Genomic DNA, 17,227 nt, shown 5'->3' with positions numbered 1-17,227 from the left:
ATTGATACTACTGATTCCTCTGTCTCACCTGATGATCTTGTGTCTATGACTCCGAATGTGATTAACTTTGTAGAGCAGCAGAAAATCCCTAAAGAACCTTCCATCACCTTTGATTATAGTGAAACTATCAGGGCACCTGATGGTCCTTTATATATAGTTGCAAAAGTCAAGAATACACCTTGCCGTGGAGTGCTTATTGATCCTTCTTGTATGGTTAATATCATTACTGAAGAATTATTTTTACTTTGCAATTGAATCAAGTGATCTATGATGAAACAAATGTGGTTGTGAAATTATTTGATGCATTTTCTTCTCCTGCAATTGGTTCTATTACATTACCTATTGAGGTCCATAACAAATCCCTTGATGTGGACTTTTCTATTATTCCATCATCCGAACAATTTCATGTGAAGCTAGGCTATCCTTGGCTATCTTCCATGAAAGCTATTGCTTCTCCTATTCACAAGTGTCTGAAATTTCCCCATAATGGTGAAGTTGTTACTGTAAATCATAGTCTCTTTAAACCTGCTGAAGGAACTTCTAGCGTTCCTATTGATTACTTTTGGCCTAAACAATTCCAATCTCTTCCTCCGCGAAGTGATCATCTTTTCAAATCTTATCAAAAGTGGAAAAAAGATATGATCCTATCTCTAAGTGAACCTAGAACACCCAAACTTGACATTCCTATCGTTCTTGAGAAGGAAGTTCTTCCCTTGAAAGATAAAACTAATGTCTTTCCTCAAGAAGATTCCCAACCCATCCCTATGGATGTGACTATGCCTATATCTAATAAACTTCCCAAAAGTAGACCTATACCTCCTCGTCATGATGGACTTGGTCTCCTTCCTAAACCAAATTTTCCTCCTTTATATGGAGTAGTTCTTCCTCCTTCCTGTTATAGAGAGAAGAGACCTTCCTCTTCTCCTATTGTTCAACCTACGAGACCACAACTTAAAGACCCAAGTGATAAGGATGAGAACATTCCTCCTCCTCACTCTTCTCAACTTCCTACTAAGACTAGACGAAATCGTTCTGCACATGAACGCTGATGAAAGCGTCGTCTCAGAGCTCAGGCAGCTGCTTCTCAAACTTTGCAATCCCCCAAAACACCTTCAGCCAGTATTATTCCATTTTCTCCTCAGCCGAAAATGGAGCCGAAATCTCCTAAACATAAGATGCATGATGGTCTTGATCCTGTGCGAGTTAAAGATCCTATTTTTATAAATCTTGATGATGATATAGATGAAAATGTTATTCATGATGAAAATGTTACTTCTTTTCATTCTGATAGTGAATATGAATATGTTGATGTTGATAACCATTTATCTAACGAATTTTCTAAAGCACTTATCCTAGCTCCTAGACAAGAACACCGTGGCTTGGGATATGAACATAGCCCTTGTTTGGATCTTGTGATAGCTCCATTTGCTGTGTTGGATGTTCCTCCTCTAGCGTGTTTCCTACCTTCCCGAAATACTGATCAGCAAGATCGGGGGGTAGATGACGTGCTAGACTAGTTCATTAGCATAGCAGATTCTCTCCTCCTCTCTTGATCTTTTGTTACTTCTTCTATTTGTTATTATCATTCTTCTATTTGTTGTCCTTAGTGTTGTCTACTTGAGGATGATGCAAAGCATTGAGATCTCTTTTGGTCTCTCTCATGTTGACTCAAAAGACACATGTGTTCCCTTCTTCTAGGTGACCTTCCTTGATTGGGGAATGAAGAACAATTATGCATACATACATATGATATACATGAATTATCATACAGCATATTGACCCCAAGGAAAGCGAAGTCACCTCGTGCTTTGTGTTTTGTGTCTATTATTCTTGGGCTTATCTCACACTTGGGGGCTAAATCCTTGTGATAATGTATTCCTTTCCCTTCTCATTTCCTATATGTATCACTACCTTAAAGCAATCACCCCCGATGAGGCGTGTGCGATCGCTTTAACGTAGGGGGGCATACACCTCGTTCATATCTCTTCAAGATACTTAAAAATTTCTTGGCGAACTTAGCTTTGCCTTGAAAATTTTTGGTATTTTTCTTGCATGATTCATAGTGAGGGAACCTTACTACTGACAGTCATGGTTCTCCCTCATGATCTTCCCTTTTACTTTGTCAATCGAAGTCGTAAGATCCTTAGTCCATTGGGGGCTTGGTGTATCTTGCCTCCTTGATGTGGTGAAAGTTTTTCAATGTTTGTTTTCCTTGTACTTTACCGGAAGTATGAGCATACGCTTATACTCCTGCTAAAGTGGGGGCTAAATGTAGCGTCCTAAAATTGCAACACTTGCAATTTCGACCGCATTTGGGTCTTCATGATGGTGATGCAACACAGAACCTGAATGGAGACCCCGAAACCTGTTTATGACACCAAAAACTGCATTTTTCTGCACCCTGGCCTGATCCCTCCTTGCACCCTGCTATCCCGGGAGGTGGGACAATGGCGCCCAGCGCCCTGGTCCTTCAGGACTAGGTCGGCCAGCGCCCTGGTCCCCCAAGACCATGGCGCCCAGCGTCCTGGTCCCTGGCCCTATTTTGGGCCCGGTCTCTTGTGGGCATCAGGTCTTTAAGTTTGCAAATTGGAAAATAATGTTTCCTGGTCGGCCTAAGGTCGGGAAAATCAGTCTATCAGCCCTAATTGACAAGTATATAAACTACATATCCTCTCCCATTTGAGGGGGTCGAAAAAAGGAAATAAGCAAGAGCAAGAGGCGAAAGCGATATTCAAATATTCAAACATTCAAGCATCCAAGCATTCCTTCAAGCAATTGAGCATTTTAAGTCTCCATTCAAGGCTAAGTGTTGCATTCAAGATAAGGATTCAACCATTGAAGAGGAAATCACATACAACATACAACATACCACATACATTACACCTTCGCATGTAAGAATACAAACATTCTTACAACAAGGTATCAGTACTTGTTTACATTACAAACATTTACATTTACAGCATTCTCATTTCTTGGTTAATTCCAAAACCGGGGTTTGACCTAAAGGCAAACCCCTCATCCCTAACCCCCTAATTGTCCTCTCTTTTCTGTGTGTAGGTTGCAGGTACGTGGCTGTAATTGAAGATCTGGAATCCTTGTGCAGAGACAAACAGATCCCCCTTCGTTTCGCGGATTTTTCGGAGGACCGTGTGCACGCCAGGCGCCATCGTCCTGTCAACTTTCGCTCAAATTTGCAGAACAGCACCGTCTCGACATTTTACTGCTAATTCCAGGTCCGTAGCTTCATCCCATATCCCTATCTCTATTTATAAGCGAATCTTTCCTACTTTACATGCATTCCTAGTTCAATCTTTCTATCTACATTCTTTACAAAAGAGGGTATCCTTGATGTCGCAACCCTTGAAACTCATTTAGAATCCAATATTGCATTGTGTGGGATTGGATCTTGTGGGTTTCAACCCCTCTTTTGAATGTAAAGTCTCCCCTAAGTGAAAAACCATCAACCCTAGTGACTCTCCCTTCTCTCTCCTTGAAGTTGGGGAGGGGAGAACAACTAGGGTTCGATTTTTCCGCTTTACACATACATATAAACATGTACACATACATACATACATACATACATACATACATACACATACATACATACACCCACATACATACATACATACACATACATACATACATACATACATACACACATAAACATACATACATACATACATATATACATACATACATGCATGCATGCATGCATACATACACACATAAACACACATACATACATACATATACACACACATACATCCACATACATACATACACACATACACACATACACATACACATGCATGCATACATACATACATACATACACATACACACACATGCGTGCACATACACATGCATACACACACATGCACATGCATACATACCTACACGTACATACACACACTTATATGTACTCACATACATACACATGTACATGCATACATATATACATACATGTGTACTCACATACATACACATGTACATACATGCATACATACACACGTACATACATACACACATACATGCACACACATACACATGCACACACATGTACATCTATGTATGCATGTGTATGTGTATGTGTATGTGTATGTGTATGTGTATGCATGTGCATGTGCATGTGCAGGTGTAGGTGTATGTGTACGTGTGAGTTTGGGTGTGGGTGTGGATGTGGGTGTATGTGTTTGTGTCTTTGTATGAGTATGAGGATTTTCTTTTCTATGTGTAGTGTATTGATTAGAATTTTTTATGGTTTAATAGTAAAAATGAATATTTTTTTGTCATCATTTAATAGTAATTTGGGCATATTTTTCTAATGGTTTCATAGTGTGGGTTTTCAAAATTTGCTAGGTTTAATTTATTTTTTAATATTTTTCTAATGCTTTCATTCTAAAAATTTTCAAAAAATTGATAAACTAAAGAATAAAAAAAACATAACAATAAATATATTTATTTTTTAAACTATAGAAACAAAACAAAAAAAGGAGAAAAAAATTGTATGTACCTGGAAAAACAAGGGCCGAAACTGAGCTCCCTTTGCAGTTCGGTCGAACTCCCAAAGCTCCAAGGTGCAAAATGAGGACCGATTGCAAAAAAATCAATTTATATAACCGATAGTTTGGTCAAACTATTGGTGCCATTTCAATGCCACACACGTGACATGGGGCGCCCGATGACTGGGGGTATTTTGGCCAGACTACCCCTAGTTAGCCCCAAGTGCAACACAACTCCATTCTTTTTCTCGATACTACTCGATGAGTCCCCACTCGGATTTCTCGAAATACTAAAACAAGGCAGACAAAAAGAGACTTGGTGGCACTAGCTCACCCTTACATGACACTCACTTCTCGAGCACACAAAAATCTCATACCCCAAAGATTCATAGATCTTACAAACTGAGGGACATCTATCTTGACAATGAGTAGTAGCAATGTGGGGCGGCTTTGGAGGTCCGACCTCCTACACCAACAAGCAAAAAGGGTTTTTGGGCCACTAAAAGCAATGGTGTCTAGTCATATTTCGAGGTATAGTAGTGGCTATACATGTGATGGTTCACTCAATTAAGAGGCATCCCAGCCCTTTCAATTTTTATGCATCACAAGGATACCAAAGGAGACATTTGTCGGTATTTAACACACCAACACTAGGTGGTAAGTGACTTTCATCAAAAACCATAATTATTTATATAGTGGATCAAAAAAAAGTATCACTTGGTCCGTTCCCTCTCACAAGACAGGAGGCAGACCCTCTAAAGACAATAAAAATTTCTCTTACACCCAAGATCCAATGGAAGGCGAGGGGAAATGATACTTTTATTATTATCTTAGGGTTCTACACAAAAACATGCCAAAGGCACAAGACACTTCAAACAAACAAACAAAAAGATCAATGAAATTGATGTGAATCTAATTAAACTTAAAAAAGACAAACACACATCTAAATTACCCCTACAAGCCAATGATTAGTAGTTTCAATGATTACTCCAACCTACAAGCAAACTTGTTAGGTTAATTTTAAAATCCCAAAACGAAATGCAAAAGGGGACTTCGGCAAAACGATAGAAACAACTACACCACTTCGTTAGGCCACAAGGATTAGGACAAAAGAAAAATCAAATCTTAAATTTACCCTAATCAAAAGACAAAAAACAAATGCAAAAAACATAGATGTTTCTATACGTGAAACATACATAAAATGACTCAGACTGAAACTTGAAAGAAACTTGCAACCTGCAAAATCAGAAAAAGCATATATGCAGTAATACAGATCAAATACACAACATAAATTGTCACATACGTGGCATAAAATATCATATATGCAACTCTGCAAAACATAGGTCTATGCAAAAAGATAAAACAAAAACGCGCCAAGAAAATTAGTTAAAAACTGTTAGATCCTGCAAACATAAATGCATCAAAAAATAATAGATACATACCGATATGATGTCCAAACGTGGAAAAATGGTGCACATACGCAATAATAAGATGCACATACGCGATTCTAGTAAACCTACAAAATGAGAAATCGAACAAAAACACAACCATGACAAAATAATGCAAAGACATGATTTCAACTTGGAATTATCTTTGATTTGATCTGCAACTTGATAAAAATACTTAAAATTGCAAAATGATGTTAGAAAAAAGAGACTAAGGTCCCACCAAGCATGCCAAAAGTATACGATGAAATTGGGAACTCAAATATTGTACAACCAAATAAAGATCCAGCCACATAAAACCCTAGTTCTACAATGAAATCCACCATACACTAATGAAGAACCTAAAAACATGCAAAGAAACAAATATGAAAGATTATACCATTCACATGCTCATTAGGGTTTGATCTCCATTGATCTTGCTTTGATATTTTGGTTGCTCTTATATTTTGTGTGCATGAGAGCTCAACAAAGAATAGATTCTGGTTGTGTAGACACTTGACTACTATGAGGATTCACACGAACATTAGGATTGATTGGAGTGATTAAGATGAAAGGATCCTCTTATATAGAGAGTACCTTATAAAATGAAGGGATAGGATTAAGAGGTGGAAGGATAAATGGTCAGCTGGGATTAGAGGGTAGGTATAGAAAATAAGAAAATATTAGAGAGGTGGCTAAAGGTAGATTAAGAGATGAATGACAAGTGTCATAGAGGGAAAAAGCTAATGAATTAATAAAATAAATAAATATTTAATTAATTAATAGAAGAGGTGGGGCTAATTAAATAAATAAAATATTTATTTAATTTAGGGAAAGGATAATTTAAATATATAAAAAATATTTGTTTAAATGGGGAGAGGCTAGAAGAGGATAAGTGAATAATTAAATAAATAAAAATCTATTTAATTAATACAAGGCTTAGGACAAAATAATTAAATAAATAAAATAATTAGGCTAGGACAATTTTAGGTGTCTACAGGGATATAAGAGTCCAAATTAAAAACCTATGCTATTAATTTCAATACATACCAGATAAATGAATTTAGTATATATCACATATGAAACAACTAAGAGAAGTGGTCAACTTGTAGTTAGCACAAACGACACACCTCTTGGTGGATGTGCACAATATGGCTAAATCAATTTTAATCCCATCTTCTCTTAAGTAGGTTAAAGATTAATTAAGATAATCAAAACTATTGTAAGTTAAAGAATGTCAAATCTGAATGTATTTAGATTTGTGGAAATTCTAAAAATGTACAACCATGAAGGAACAAGGTTGGGGACACAAATCTATGCATATAAAAATTATAATAGTAACACACTCATATTGCACATGATGTAAGAAAGAAGAAGCAAGAGGAGAAGAGAGATGCATGAGAAATGCATTTAAGAGATAGGGTATTAGATACCACATATGTTATGAATGTTGAAAATACATGTAATGAATGACACATGATAATATATTACAAGAAAAATTAATCAATAGATAAGATATTAAGATCTCCTTTATGCATGTATAAATAAATGTATGTATACTCCTATTGTTTATGTATCTATCACATAGATCATATATTTCTTATTCACCATACTATGGTAATCACTACAACACAAAAGGAAACTTAGGTCAGTAGTCTACATTTTCTTGTAAAAAGCTATTCTCAAATCAAAACCCCCAAGGCAATCCTTATGGAATTTGTTAGCATTACTAAAGAAGATTAGTTGCAAAGGCTTGTTATTTGTAGCCTTTAGATCTTTGAGAGTCTAGCAAGGGATCAATGAATGTGCAAAGCATAAGAGATTTGTATGGGTGGTATATCATTATTGTAAGAAAGAATAATTCCTTGAAAGCTTATTTTGGAAAGAAACCATAATTATGGCCATTCTTGAGACAGTGACTTGAGGAGGAATAAAACCTTAGTCTTCTAGATAGTAACTTGCATTGTGTCTGCCACTAGTTTGACATTAAAAATGCATATTTTTATCATTATAAAGGAAAATATTCTCAACATTAGTGAAGTTGTTTATGGAGAAGTAAACTTCATGTTATTAGACCCAAATATCTAGCACTAAGGTGTCAATTTTTTCTTTGATCATAAAAATATCTATATTGACTTGAGTTCTAAAAGGGATTATGGTGCTACACAAGCTTGATAAACTTATAAGGCACTGAGAGGTGGGGGGGGGGGGGTGCTGAATCAGTGCAAGCAAAAACAACAACACAAATCTAATCACCACTTTTATCAATTTGCAACTTAAGAAGCATGCAAGGAAAATAACCACATAAGCTAACACCCAATAAAACATGCAACTCATAACACAATGTTTTTCACATTGAAACCCAAATGGGAAAAACCATGGTGGGAATTAGTACCCACAAGATCAACTATCTGTAGAATAGGGATCTGACTGGTTAAGGTCTTACAAATGCTCTGTTAGGAGCACACTCGGTTAGGAGCTATTACAATAAGGCCTGTTAGGAGCTACCCAGCTATGTGATATTAACAACACAATTTAATGTGTGACACTGTTAAGGGATTTAACCTTTGAACTTGTGAGGATCCTACTGCACCCTATTAGGAGTGACCTTGTTAGAGGATTTTATCTTGCTGCAATTGTCAAGGAGCAACAAGTGACTGATCAGTTGTTAGCACCTCTATGCCTAATTAGATCTACTTCAGATCTGCTTCTAACACCGACTAAACATCAATACAAAGCTTCTTTTTCACCACACAATCAAATTCACACTATATATCTCATATCTCATACATCATCACACAATATACTTTTTATAAACAACTTTGCTAAGTCAGCTAAACCCCTTGGAACAATTTCCTAGGTTCAATGTACCTAGTCAATCTTGCTCATTACGCTTTACTCATGTCGGCCACAAACAACTTAACTCAAAAATAAAACATTAAGTCTACCGGTTTACCGATCTAAGTAACTCTTCTCAACCGGTACACTTAACTCATCACCGATTTTCCGTACTGGTCGCTTGAACATAACTATGTTTACTGCTTATCAGTTTATAGTTTAACTGCTTCCACTACTGGTTAGGCTTTACCGATTGGACTAAAAGACTTAGATGACTGACAAAACATGGTTGCCACCAATGACAACACAATACAAGTCATCAATCAACCTATTACATCAATATCATCATCATCATCAAGACAACAAAGCTATGTTGGGTTTTTTGGTGTTGGGCCAAGGTGATTTATGGAGTCGCATTTTATCGTTTGAAAAGTTCCCAATGTTGTATTTCCAAGGTATTGTTTGAGCGTTCTCTTGAGTATTTATTGAGACCTTTGTTGCACATTTATTACCCATTTTTCTTTGATGTCCATGTGAAATTTAAAAAATTGAACCATGTCTATTGATTTCCATTAGTTATTATGAGCATGTTTTTACTAGCATAAATAAAGAGATTTAGCTCTAATGCTAATGATTTGACTCTTAAGGTGAACTATGGATGGTCTTGTAAATTAGCTAGTAATGCAACAACATCATATAATGCATAAAGAAAAATAGATATATAAGATAAAACACATTTCAATGTGGAAGGTGCTAGCAAATCTATTGCTCATTCAAATAAATTGGGGGAAACATATAGAGAGGTAAGATGGGAACCTATTATATGTCTTTTACATATTTATACATAGTAGGTATTTGTAAAAGTGGGTTGTCATCTAGGCTCTACATATGTGTTGACAAGTGTCCAATGCATATGGTAGGTTGTTTATGTGGACATGTTGACAACAGATGTCAACCACATATGGTGCTAGTTGGATTGTTATGACATGTGGTACAAATGTTGTCTATTGTCAAACGCTTAAGGTGTTAATTGTATGATCATGTTTTATTGTGTAGAGGTCACTAGGTGGCACACACATATGGAAGTATAACATATGTTTATTGATTTTTAGTGTGGCACCCATGTATGGCTTGAATGGAAATTAGCATTTGTAGCCATATGTAGGGCCATAAGATGCATGTGAACAACGTAGTATGATGGTGAACAAGAACTATATGTAGCAGTGTGAGAACAAATTTGTGCATCGATTTATAAGTACTATATTGCACAAGTTGAACAAGGCTACATGTGTTGATGAACCCTCTAAAGAGGATGCGCAATATGGCAACATCTATGTAGGGATCAGAATGCACCATTGATTTATTTTAATTAATTAAAAAAATAAACAATTGTATTTTGATTTGTAAATTAATTAATAAATATAGTCAAGGATCATTTACATAAACAATTCAATATGAAACTGTGCTTTAATAAAAGCTTAAAAAATCGTTGTAATCATTAGGAAATTCATTAATTTTGTTAAAGAAAATTGATTCCAAAAACTGAAAGAATATGTGAAAGCGAAGTATAAATATCCACCTTAAATCCTATAAATACTATAATAAAATTTAAAGATAAAATTATTCACAAAGGCGGTGATTAACAAATGGTTTTCTAACTTCAACGATGTTTTCAGTAGGGAAAACCAAACATGATACAGTATTTGGAGTAACAGTTTGAAAACCTTAACTCCTCGGCTAGATTTGGTAGTTCAAAATCCTTTCGTAAGGGCATGCATAAGAAATTAAACATTTTACTCAACTTTCAATGACTAACGCACGACAGAGAAGCCAGTTGGATAAGGCTCACAATTTTCTCTCATTGCAAATCACGCCAATCATTCAAATTGTGAGGAAAATTTCCCAAAGCCAATCATTTCAACTTACCCAAAAAATCAACAGAGCAAAGAAATTTTGGGAAGTTTTACAAAATGCCAATCATTGGTTTCGTGGAAAACTTCATCTAAATTTTCCGTTGGAGATGAGTTCAACAATTCTATCAGGATTTAACGAACAACCAAAGTAGAAAACAAAAAAAACCGTCAAAAACATAGAATTACAAAGAAATGGATTCAGCCCATAAATTATATGAAAATGAAATCAAGTTTCTTCATTGCTATGCATGTAAAATAGTAATTTTCAAATGAATTTAACCCATAAATAAATCATATGGAAAGGAAATTGAGTTTCTTCATTTCTGTTATATAGTAATTTTCCTAGAAATGAGTTTAACCCATGAATTATATGGAAATGAAATCAAATTTCTTCAATGCTATGCATGTTATATAGTAATCTGCTCTCCATGACACCTTTATTTAAACACAGGTGACCAATATGGGACCAAATAATTTTGTTGAAACAAATATTATATTCAAGAAAGTATACATGGGTTTATTGTATAGGATTGGTGTGAGCAAGAAGGAACTAAACAATGTTGGTAAAAGGAAATGGAGTTTTAGTATATATTGAGTTGCTACCCTTGTAATGAATTGAACCCTTGACTGACTGCAATCAGAAACCTCATGAACTACTCCTCTCTTACACCTGTGGACTTACTAAACACAGTGTACAATATCAGGCCTGCCTCAGGACCCTGCATTTTCTATGAAATATTACCAGCTTTAGTACTTTTCCTGATAACAAATTAATTGATTTTTGAGTTCGATTCCTTTCCCTCCACACAATCTTCACTGCTGCTGTTTTGTACAAATGAGTACCTAATATTACTCGGGAGTCAGTTCCATTCCGTGACTGGGTGACTGATGCATTCGGAATCCACTAGAGAGGAACCTAAGAGATCAATATCAAAGTGCCCATATGACTCGTAATTAATAGATGTAGAAAAATGAATATCATTTGTTTCTTGACCTGCTGAATTGCACTCTTCTACATGGCCCATCTCACAGAGATTTGGCAGCTGTGTAGGACAGCATGGATTAATAAGCCCAAAATCATTCTGAACAACTATGGGGGTGCTCAATTGGTGATTCATGGCTACTTCATAAATGGGTGCAGTCATATCAACACCAAGCTGGCTAAAATCAGTAGTAGGATTGTACTGAGCCAAAAACTGTTTGGGTTCCAACCTTCGAAAATCTTTAATGTTGAATGAAGTCATGGAAGGAACAGAAGTATATTCAGGCTGGACAAATTTACTTCCAAATCCATTACTGTTGCGAGCCATGGAGATTTGATTGTCATAAGGCCACCCCTTGGAGATCATATCAGGTGGAAGAGAATAGGAGGAAATGCCCACATTTTCTGCTGGAGAAAGACCTGATCCAGATGCTATTTCTCTCATGTCTGCATTCATCACCAAGGGATCATATGTTGATCCGGATACACGATCTCCCATGAAACTAATACCACTTTGTCCATCTAACAAATTTTCAGTACTTAGGGATTGTGTCATACTGCTGGACTTGTTAATAAGCTGGTGTGTATTTATGTCCATTCCTTGGGCCAAGAGCTTCTTTTTAATACATGAATTCCAGAAGTTTTTTACTTCGTTGTCTGTTCGCCCAGGCAAATGCTTAGCTATTTGCGCCCATCTGCACAGACATCCTAAACGTCAGTTTGAGTTAACAAGATGTATTAACCCTCAAATAGATTATAGTGCAGGATTTAATATAAGAGAGTAAGGTTCCCAACTTCTCAGAGTGCTGATTATTAAAACAAAGGATTTGAATGGGTTCTTTCGCCCATTATAGGTTTGTATCTCACATAGAATTCTAACCATCATAGATAGTCTCAGAGCTTAATAAAACCTCTACCATGAGTTCAATCCCAATAACCAGCTTGATGTAGATATCTACCCCAAGTATATCACAATATTCTCTTTTGCTGCTTAAAAAGAAGGTTATTAATGATATTCAAAGAACCAATTTAATGGCAAAAAAACAAAAACAGATATATGAATCTGAAGGACATAGAATAAATCAAGAAATAAGACAGCTCACAATTAATGTTGAGATCCTCTATCTCCTATTCATACTAAGGCTTTTATGGAGTTGTTTATAGCTTCTACATGCCTTAAAAAAGTATGTCTACCTATTTCCGAGGACTCTATGAAGCTCAATAATGAGCCTTTCCTCCTGGAGAGAGAAGCAGCCACGCTTGAGATCTGGTCTGAGATAGTTGATCCATCTTAGCCTGCAACTTTTTCCACAGCGTTGTAGACCTGCAGATATGTATATAGTTTTTCTAAATTATTTCCCACAAACATTGATATCAAACATGCACTACTGAGTTGATCAAACATTGATATCAAACATGCACTACTGAGTTGATCAAACATTTAGCCACTCATTCTTTTAATATTTAAAATAAGTCTCACCCAGACCCACAATGAACTGGCCACAAAAGTCATTTGGTTGATCTACCACTTAGCAACTCTCCCTTTAATGCTTGAGAAATGGATTACTCTATCAACACATCCACTGTGGATGATACAAAATAAACTATAAACTGTCCTACAACTACCTATGGATCATTAAGGAGTTCAAAAAGAAGCCTGGACATATTACAATCATCTTAAGATTCTCTAATACCCATAACATGTTTTCCATGATATGATAACTTGTGTTGTAATTACTCTCAGTGTTTGAAAAATACATACGAAACAATTTTTGATGCTCTAACATACTCCTAGATTTGAACACATTAAACAGTCTTTATTTTAGCAAGAGTGCTCTTCAAACTTCTCCAATTTACCCAATACTATCTGTTCAATGACACAATCCTTGCTAACAAACTTGTCCATCCATGGCCATGACTCAAGGGAGGCACCATATATTTGGTGAAGTTATCAGAAGAAACCCAAAGATTTATTTTGAGAAAAACATATAACCTGCTTGCTTGGGAACTGAGCTCCAACAGCCATGACCATGAGTGGTAACATATTTAACCAATTTTTCATCTTCTTCAGGAGACCACAATCCCCTTCTCACCTTCTGCTTGTTGCAGCAAGAGTGGTGTCCCATTAATCCCTCTTCACAATCCACCCTCACTAGGCTTTTCAGACCAAATCAATAAGCCCGAAGCAACAGACAACCTCCAGAAAATACCAGTTACTGTTAAGTAGTATTAAATCAGTACATGTGCCAGATATTAATGAGGGTCATGTGCCCTGAGCACCCAGTACGCTTAATTATCTCCAACTATTAATAATGGTTTGCTTCTCTTGGAAATTTTTTAGTGAGAAACACGAGAGTAGGCAGAATTACAAGCATTCTCGCTGGCAATATATCATCCAAGCGTCTTAAGCACAGTTTAGGAATGCTCAGACTCCCGGTACAAGAAACCACTGTATTTATTTATGTCCTGAGATAGAAACCCTTCGCATATAATGTTAGTTTGTAGACACTGGCCCACCAAACTATGCTCACCCGGTACTACAAGGCCTATATAAAAGCACAAAAGAGAGGTTTAAAGTTTCGGTGCTGCAGATAGACACCAGAAACTTATGAAGGCTAACCCTTTGAGTTAACAAGTTTCACTTAGCTTTGGATTTATTCTTACCAAGCTTCTAAGATCTTAATGATTCACAGTTTTACAAGCAGCTTAATCTTACCCTTCTTAAATTTTCTTCAGATATAATCATGGAGTGTATTCTTTGTATAATTTTATGACCTTGATAGTTCACAAACTATATTTTACATCCAGCATGGGATCCTGCTGAAAATACACACCTTTTAAAGGAAGCAAACATTTTAATGTAATATAACAGCTTAGAAGGCTGAATGAAAGCAAAGGAATGTTAAGTGACATCTAGGTGTTTAAAATGCCTTTGTTTAAAATCCTTTGTGTTTTTTGGCATGGAAACAACACAAACTGTCAGTGATGTAAGAAAAGGAACGGCTGACAATGTGTGAAAGGGACTTGAACAGGAGAATCTGCTTTAGAAGGGAATAATGCTTATTGTCCCATTTTTTTTTTCAAAATATTATATTCATTTACAAATTGTTTACATTTGTATTATATTTTTTCATACAGGATTTTATATCATTCAGAATTTGTTTCGTTATTTGATAAGGGAGAATGAATCTATACTGATATTTCTTCAGCTTAGAGTCAAGGATCAAGGGGTATCTATTCTACCAATATCACTTGGAACATGATCCCGCCTTCATCCCTTATAACATATATTTGGAGATTTGAACCTTGATGGATGGCATAATCAAAGAACATAACACCATATTTTAATTTTGTTTACACAACATTATATTTATATCATTCAGAATTTGTTTTGTTATTCGATAAGGGAGCGTGAATCTATAACGATACCTCTTCCGCATAGTCAAGGACTATGGAGCGTCCATGCTGCCAAAATCACTTGGAACATGATCCCACCTTCATCCCTTATAACATATCGATAGAGATTTAAACCTTGATTAATGATATAATCAAAAAACATAACACTATATTTTAATTTTGTTTTAACTTTCATAATTGAACGGTTAGATACTACTACAGTAACCAAAAGAAAACACTCTAATTAGAAGGTATTGAAAGCAAATCTTGGATAAATTAATTTGGATATGTAAGGAGGTTTAACTTCTTTGTATAAACAGTAGCAGCATCTCTTGTTGACTTGGACCAGATGATAGGGTTAAAGTTTTTTGTTTACCAGAATTGTTGGGTTTTTTACAAGTTGATTACCTATGCCTTTCTGTACTAAATCCCCAACTACTCTATTTTGATAAAAGTAAACAAAAAAATCTGCCGACTGTTCAAATTGTAGTAAGATGAGTATACCATTAACCACATAGATTGGGCAAAAACATGATTACTTTCCCAAATGAATAGTTGTGATGTGGCCATATCCATTGTCACGAAACCTCAAACAAGAAAATGATAGAAATCTGTGGGTGAAACAGGGCAAATAGTCGTAAGAGCCATTCATATGTGTGCAATTTTCTTCTGACAATACGTAAGCGGTGAGATTCCTGAAATGAGTCGCAAAGTGGTAAATATAGAGTGAGAAGCACTTGAGAGCATTTATGCCCGGTGGCAATTCTTAGGTATTCTTACAGCTTTCATGGAGGTAACTTATAACAATTTTCCAGATGCTGTGAACAAGCCTGGACCTCGACTTTACCAAATGAAGAAGCTGAAAACGAAATGTCATTGCCCATAAATCATGCGCCGCCAGTCTCTCTAGGGCATTTCTTGATATGGGATGTGAATGAAATTAATTGTTTATTTCATTCCACCCCCACACCAGTTATATTCTGCACGAAACCTCGTTACTTCTGAGAATGTGCATGTTTTTATTCAATCACGTGAAGGGGAGGACTTTGGATATTTATTGGCAAAGCTGGTCCATTATTAATCATTACTACAAGATATCTCTTTCTCTCTCGACCTCACTTTCTTTTCTTTTTTCCCCATTTTAAGTTAATTCCGTGCAATTATTAGGCGACAACTACAATGCTACCAGGAACTTTCGCAGGACCAAAAATGCTCCTCCCTCCAATCTTATTCAATTGTTGTTTTAATTAGGTAAATCCTCCTTTTTGGGTCACCCTCCTTGCAGCTTTAATTATGAAGGGTTTACTTATTATATTGCACTTGGACAGTAACATTTGGATCAAGTAGTTAATTATTATTATTAGCTATTATGTTATTTATAGTTAATAAGAGCAAGAAAATAATTTAATTAGTGTGGATATTGTTTTCTTTTCATTTATGGGGTGAGTATAATTAACTTTATCACTAATTTTAGAGATGGAATCAATTGTTTCCCATTTTATAAGATGGCTATAGATAAATTTTGATTGAGTTGTAAGGGGAACTTTGGCCCTCTGATGTAGTATGCGTCATCAGCGATAATAATGGGAGACCTTTTGGGACCGCATCAAAGAAATTAAAGCAAGGCATCAACAATGAAGTAGAAGCACAGGTATTCCTCTTTAATCTTCAAGCATGCAAGTTTTTTTTTTGATGGAGGGATCTTCATCCACAGTCATTTTAGCTAACTAATGGAAAATATCTCTTCCATCAAATTTGTCAATATACCATTATGCATTTCATTGACATTAATTACTACATTGAAATTTCTAAAAAGACAATAAATACCTCTTCTATCAGATGTCAGGACCTCTTACTCAACCATAATTAATTTATGGTTAACTTTATTGGATATGATAACATCATTTACCTTATACCTTTCCATGCATGTTACGTAACAAGTATATGAAATGACCCATGTGCCAGATTCCCATTTTAATTCGAAAGGCCACTTCCATTTGTGTTTTATATGATAAGTTTCTTTCATTAATTGTTATTATACATTTGAAAAAATTCAATGGTACATATGTTGACTCACCAACTTCTACCTTTGCAATTTACACAAAAAGAACTAAACAACATCACTTAGGACAAACTACCCAAAAGGAAAATGAAATTGAGTTAATACCTTAT

General features: G+C 35.7%; 1 protein-coding gene across 1 annotated transcript; it reads right to left on the bottom strand.

The window, feature by feature from the left end:
- Positions 1 to 11,196: 11,196 nt before the first annotated feature.
- On the bottom strand, positions 11,197 to 14,024 carry LOC131042084 (myb-related protein 330). Its single transcript, XM_057975392.2, has 3 exons — positions 13,653 to 14,024; positions 12,854 to 12,983; positions 11,197 to 12,354 (listed from the first exon to the last, which is right to left on the bottom strand). Exons 1-3 carry the CDS (start codon positions 13,783 to 13,785, stop codon positions 11,538 to 11,540), a joined length of 1,080 nt encoding a protein of 359 aa, XP_057831375.2. The 5' UTR covers positions 13,786 to 14,024; the 3' UTR covers positions 11,197 to 11,537.
- Between the last annotated feature and the right edge of the window lie 3,203 nt (positions 14,025 to 17,227).

The sequence above is a fragment of the Cryptomeria japonica genome, chromosome 2, assembly GCF_030272615.1.
Source record: "Cryptomeria japonica chromosome 2, Sugi_1.0, whole genome shotgun sequence".
In the NCBI taxonomy this organism is placed as follows: Eukaryota; Viridiplantae; Streptophyta; class Pinopsida; order Cupressales; family Cupressaceae; genus Cryptomeria; species Cryptomeria japonica.
This window is presented reverse-complemented; position numbering and strand designations above follow the sequence as displayed.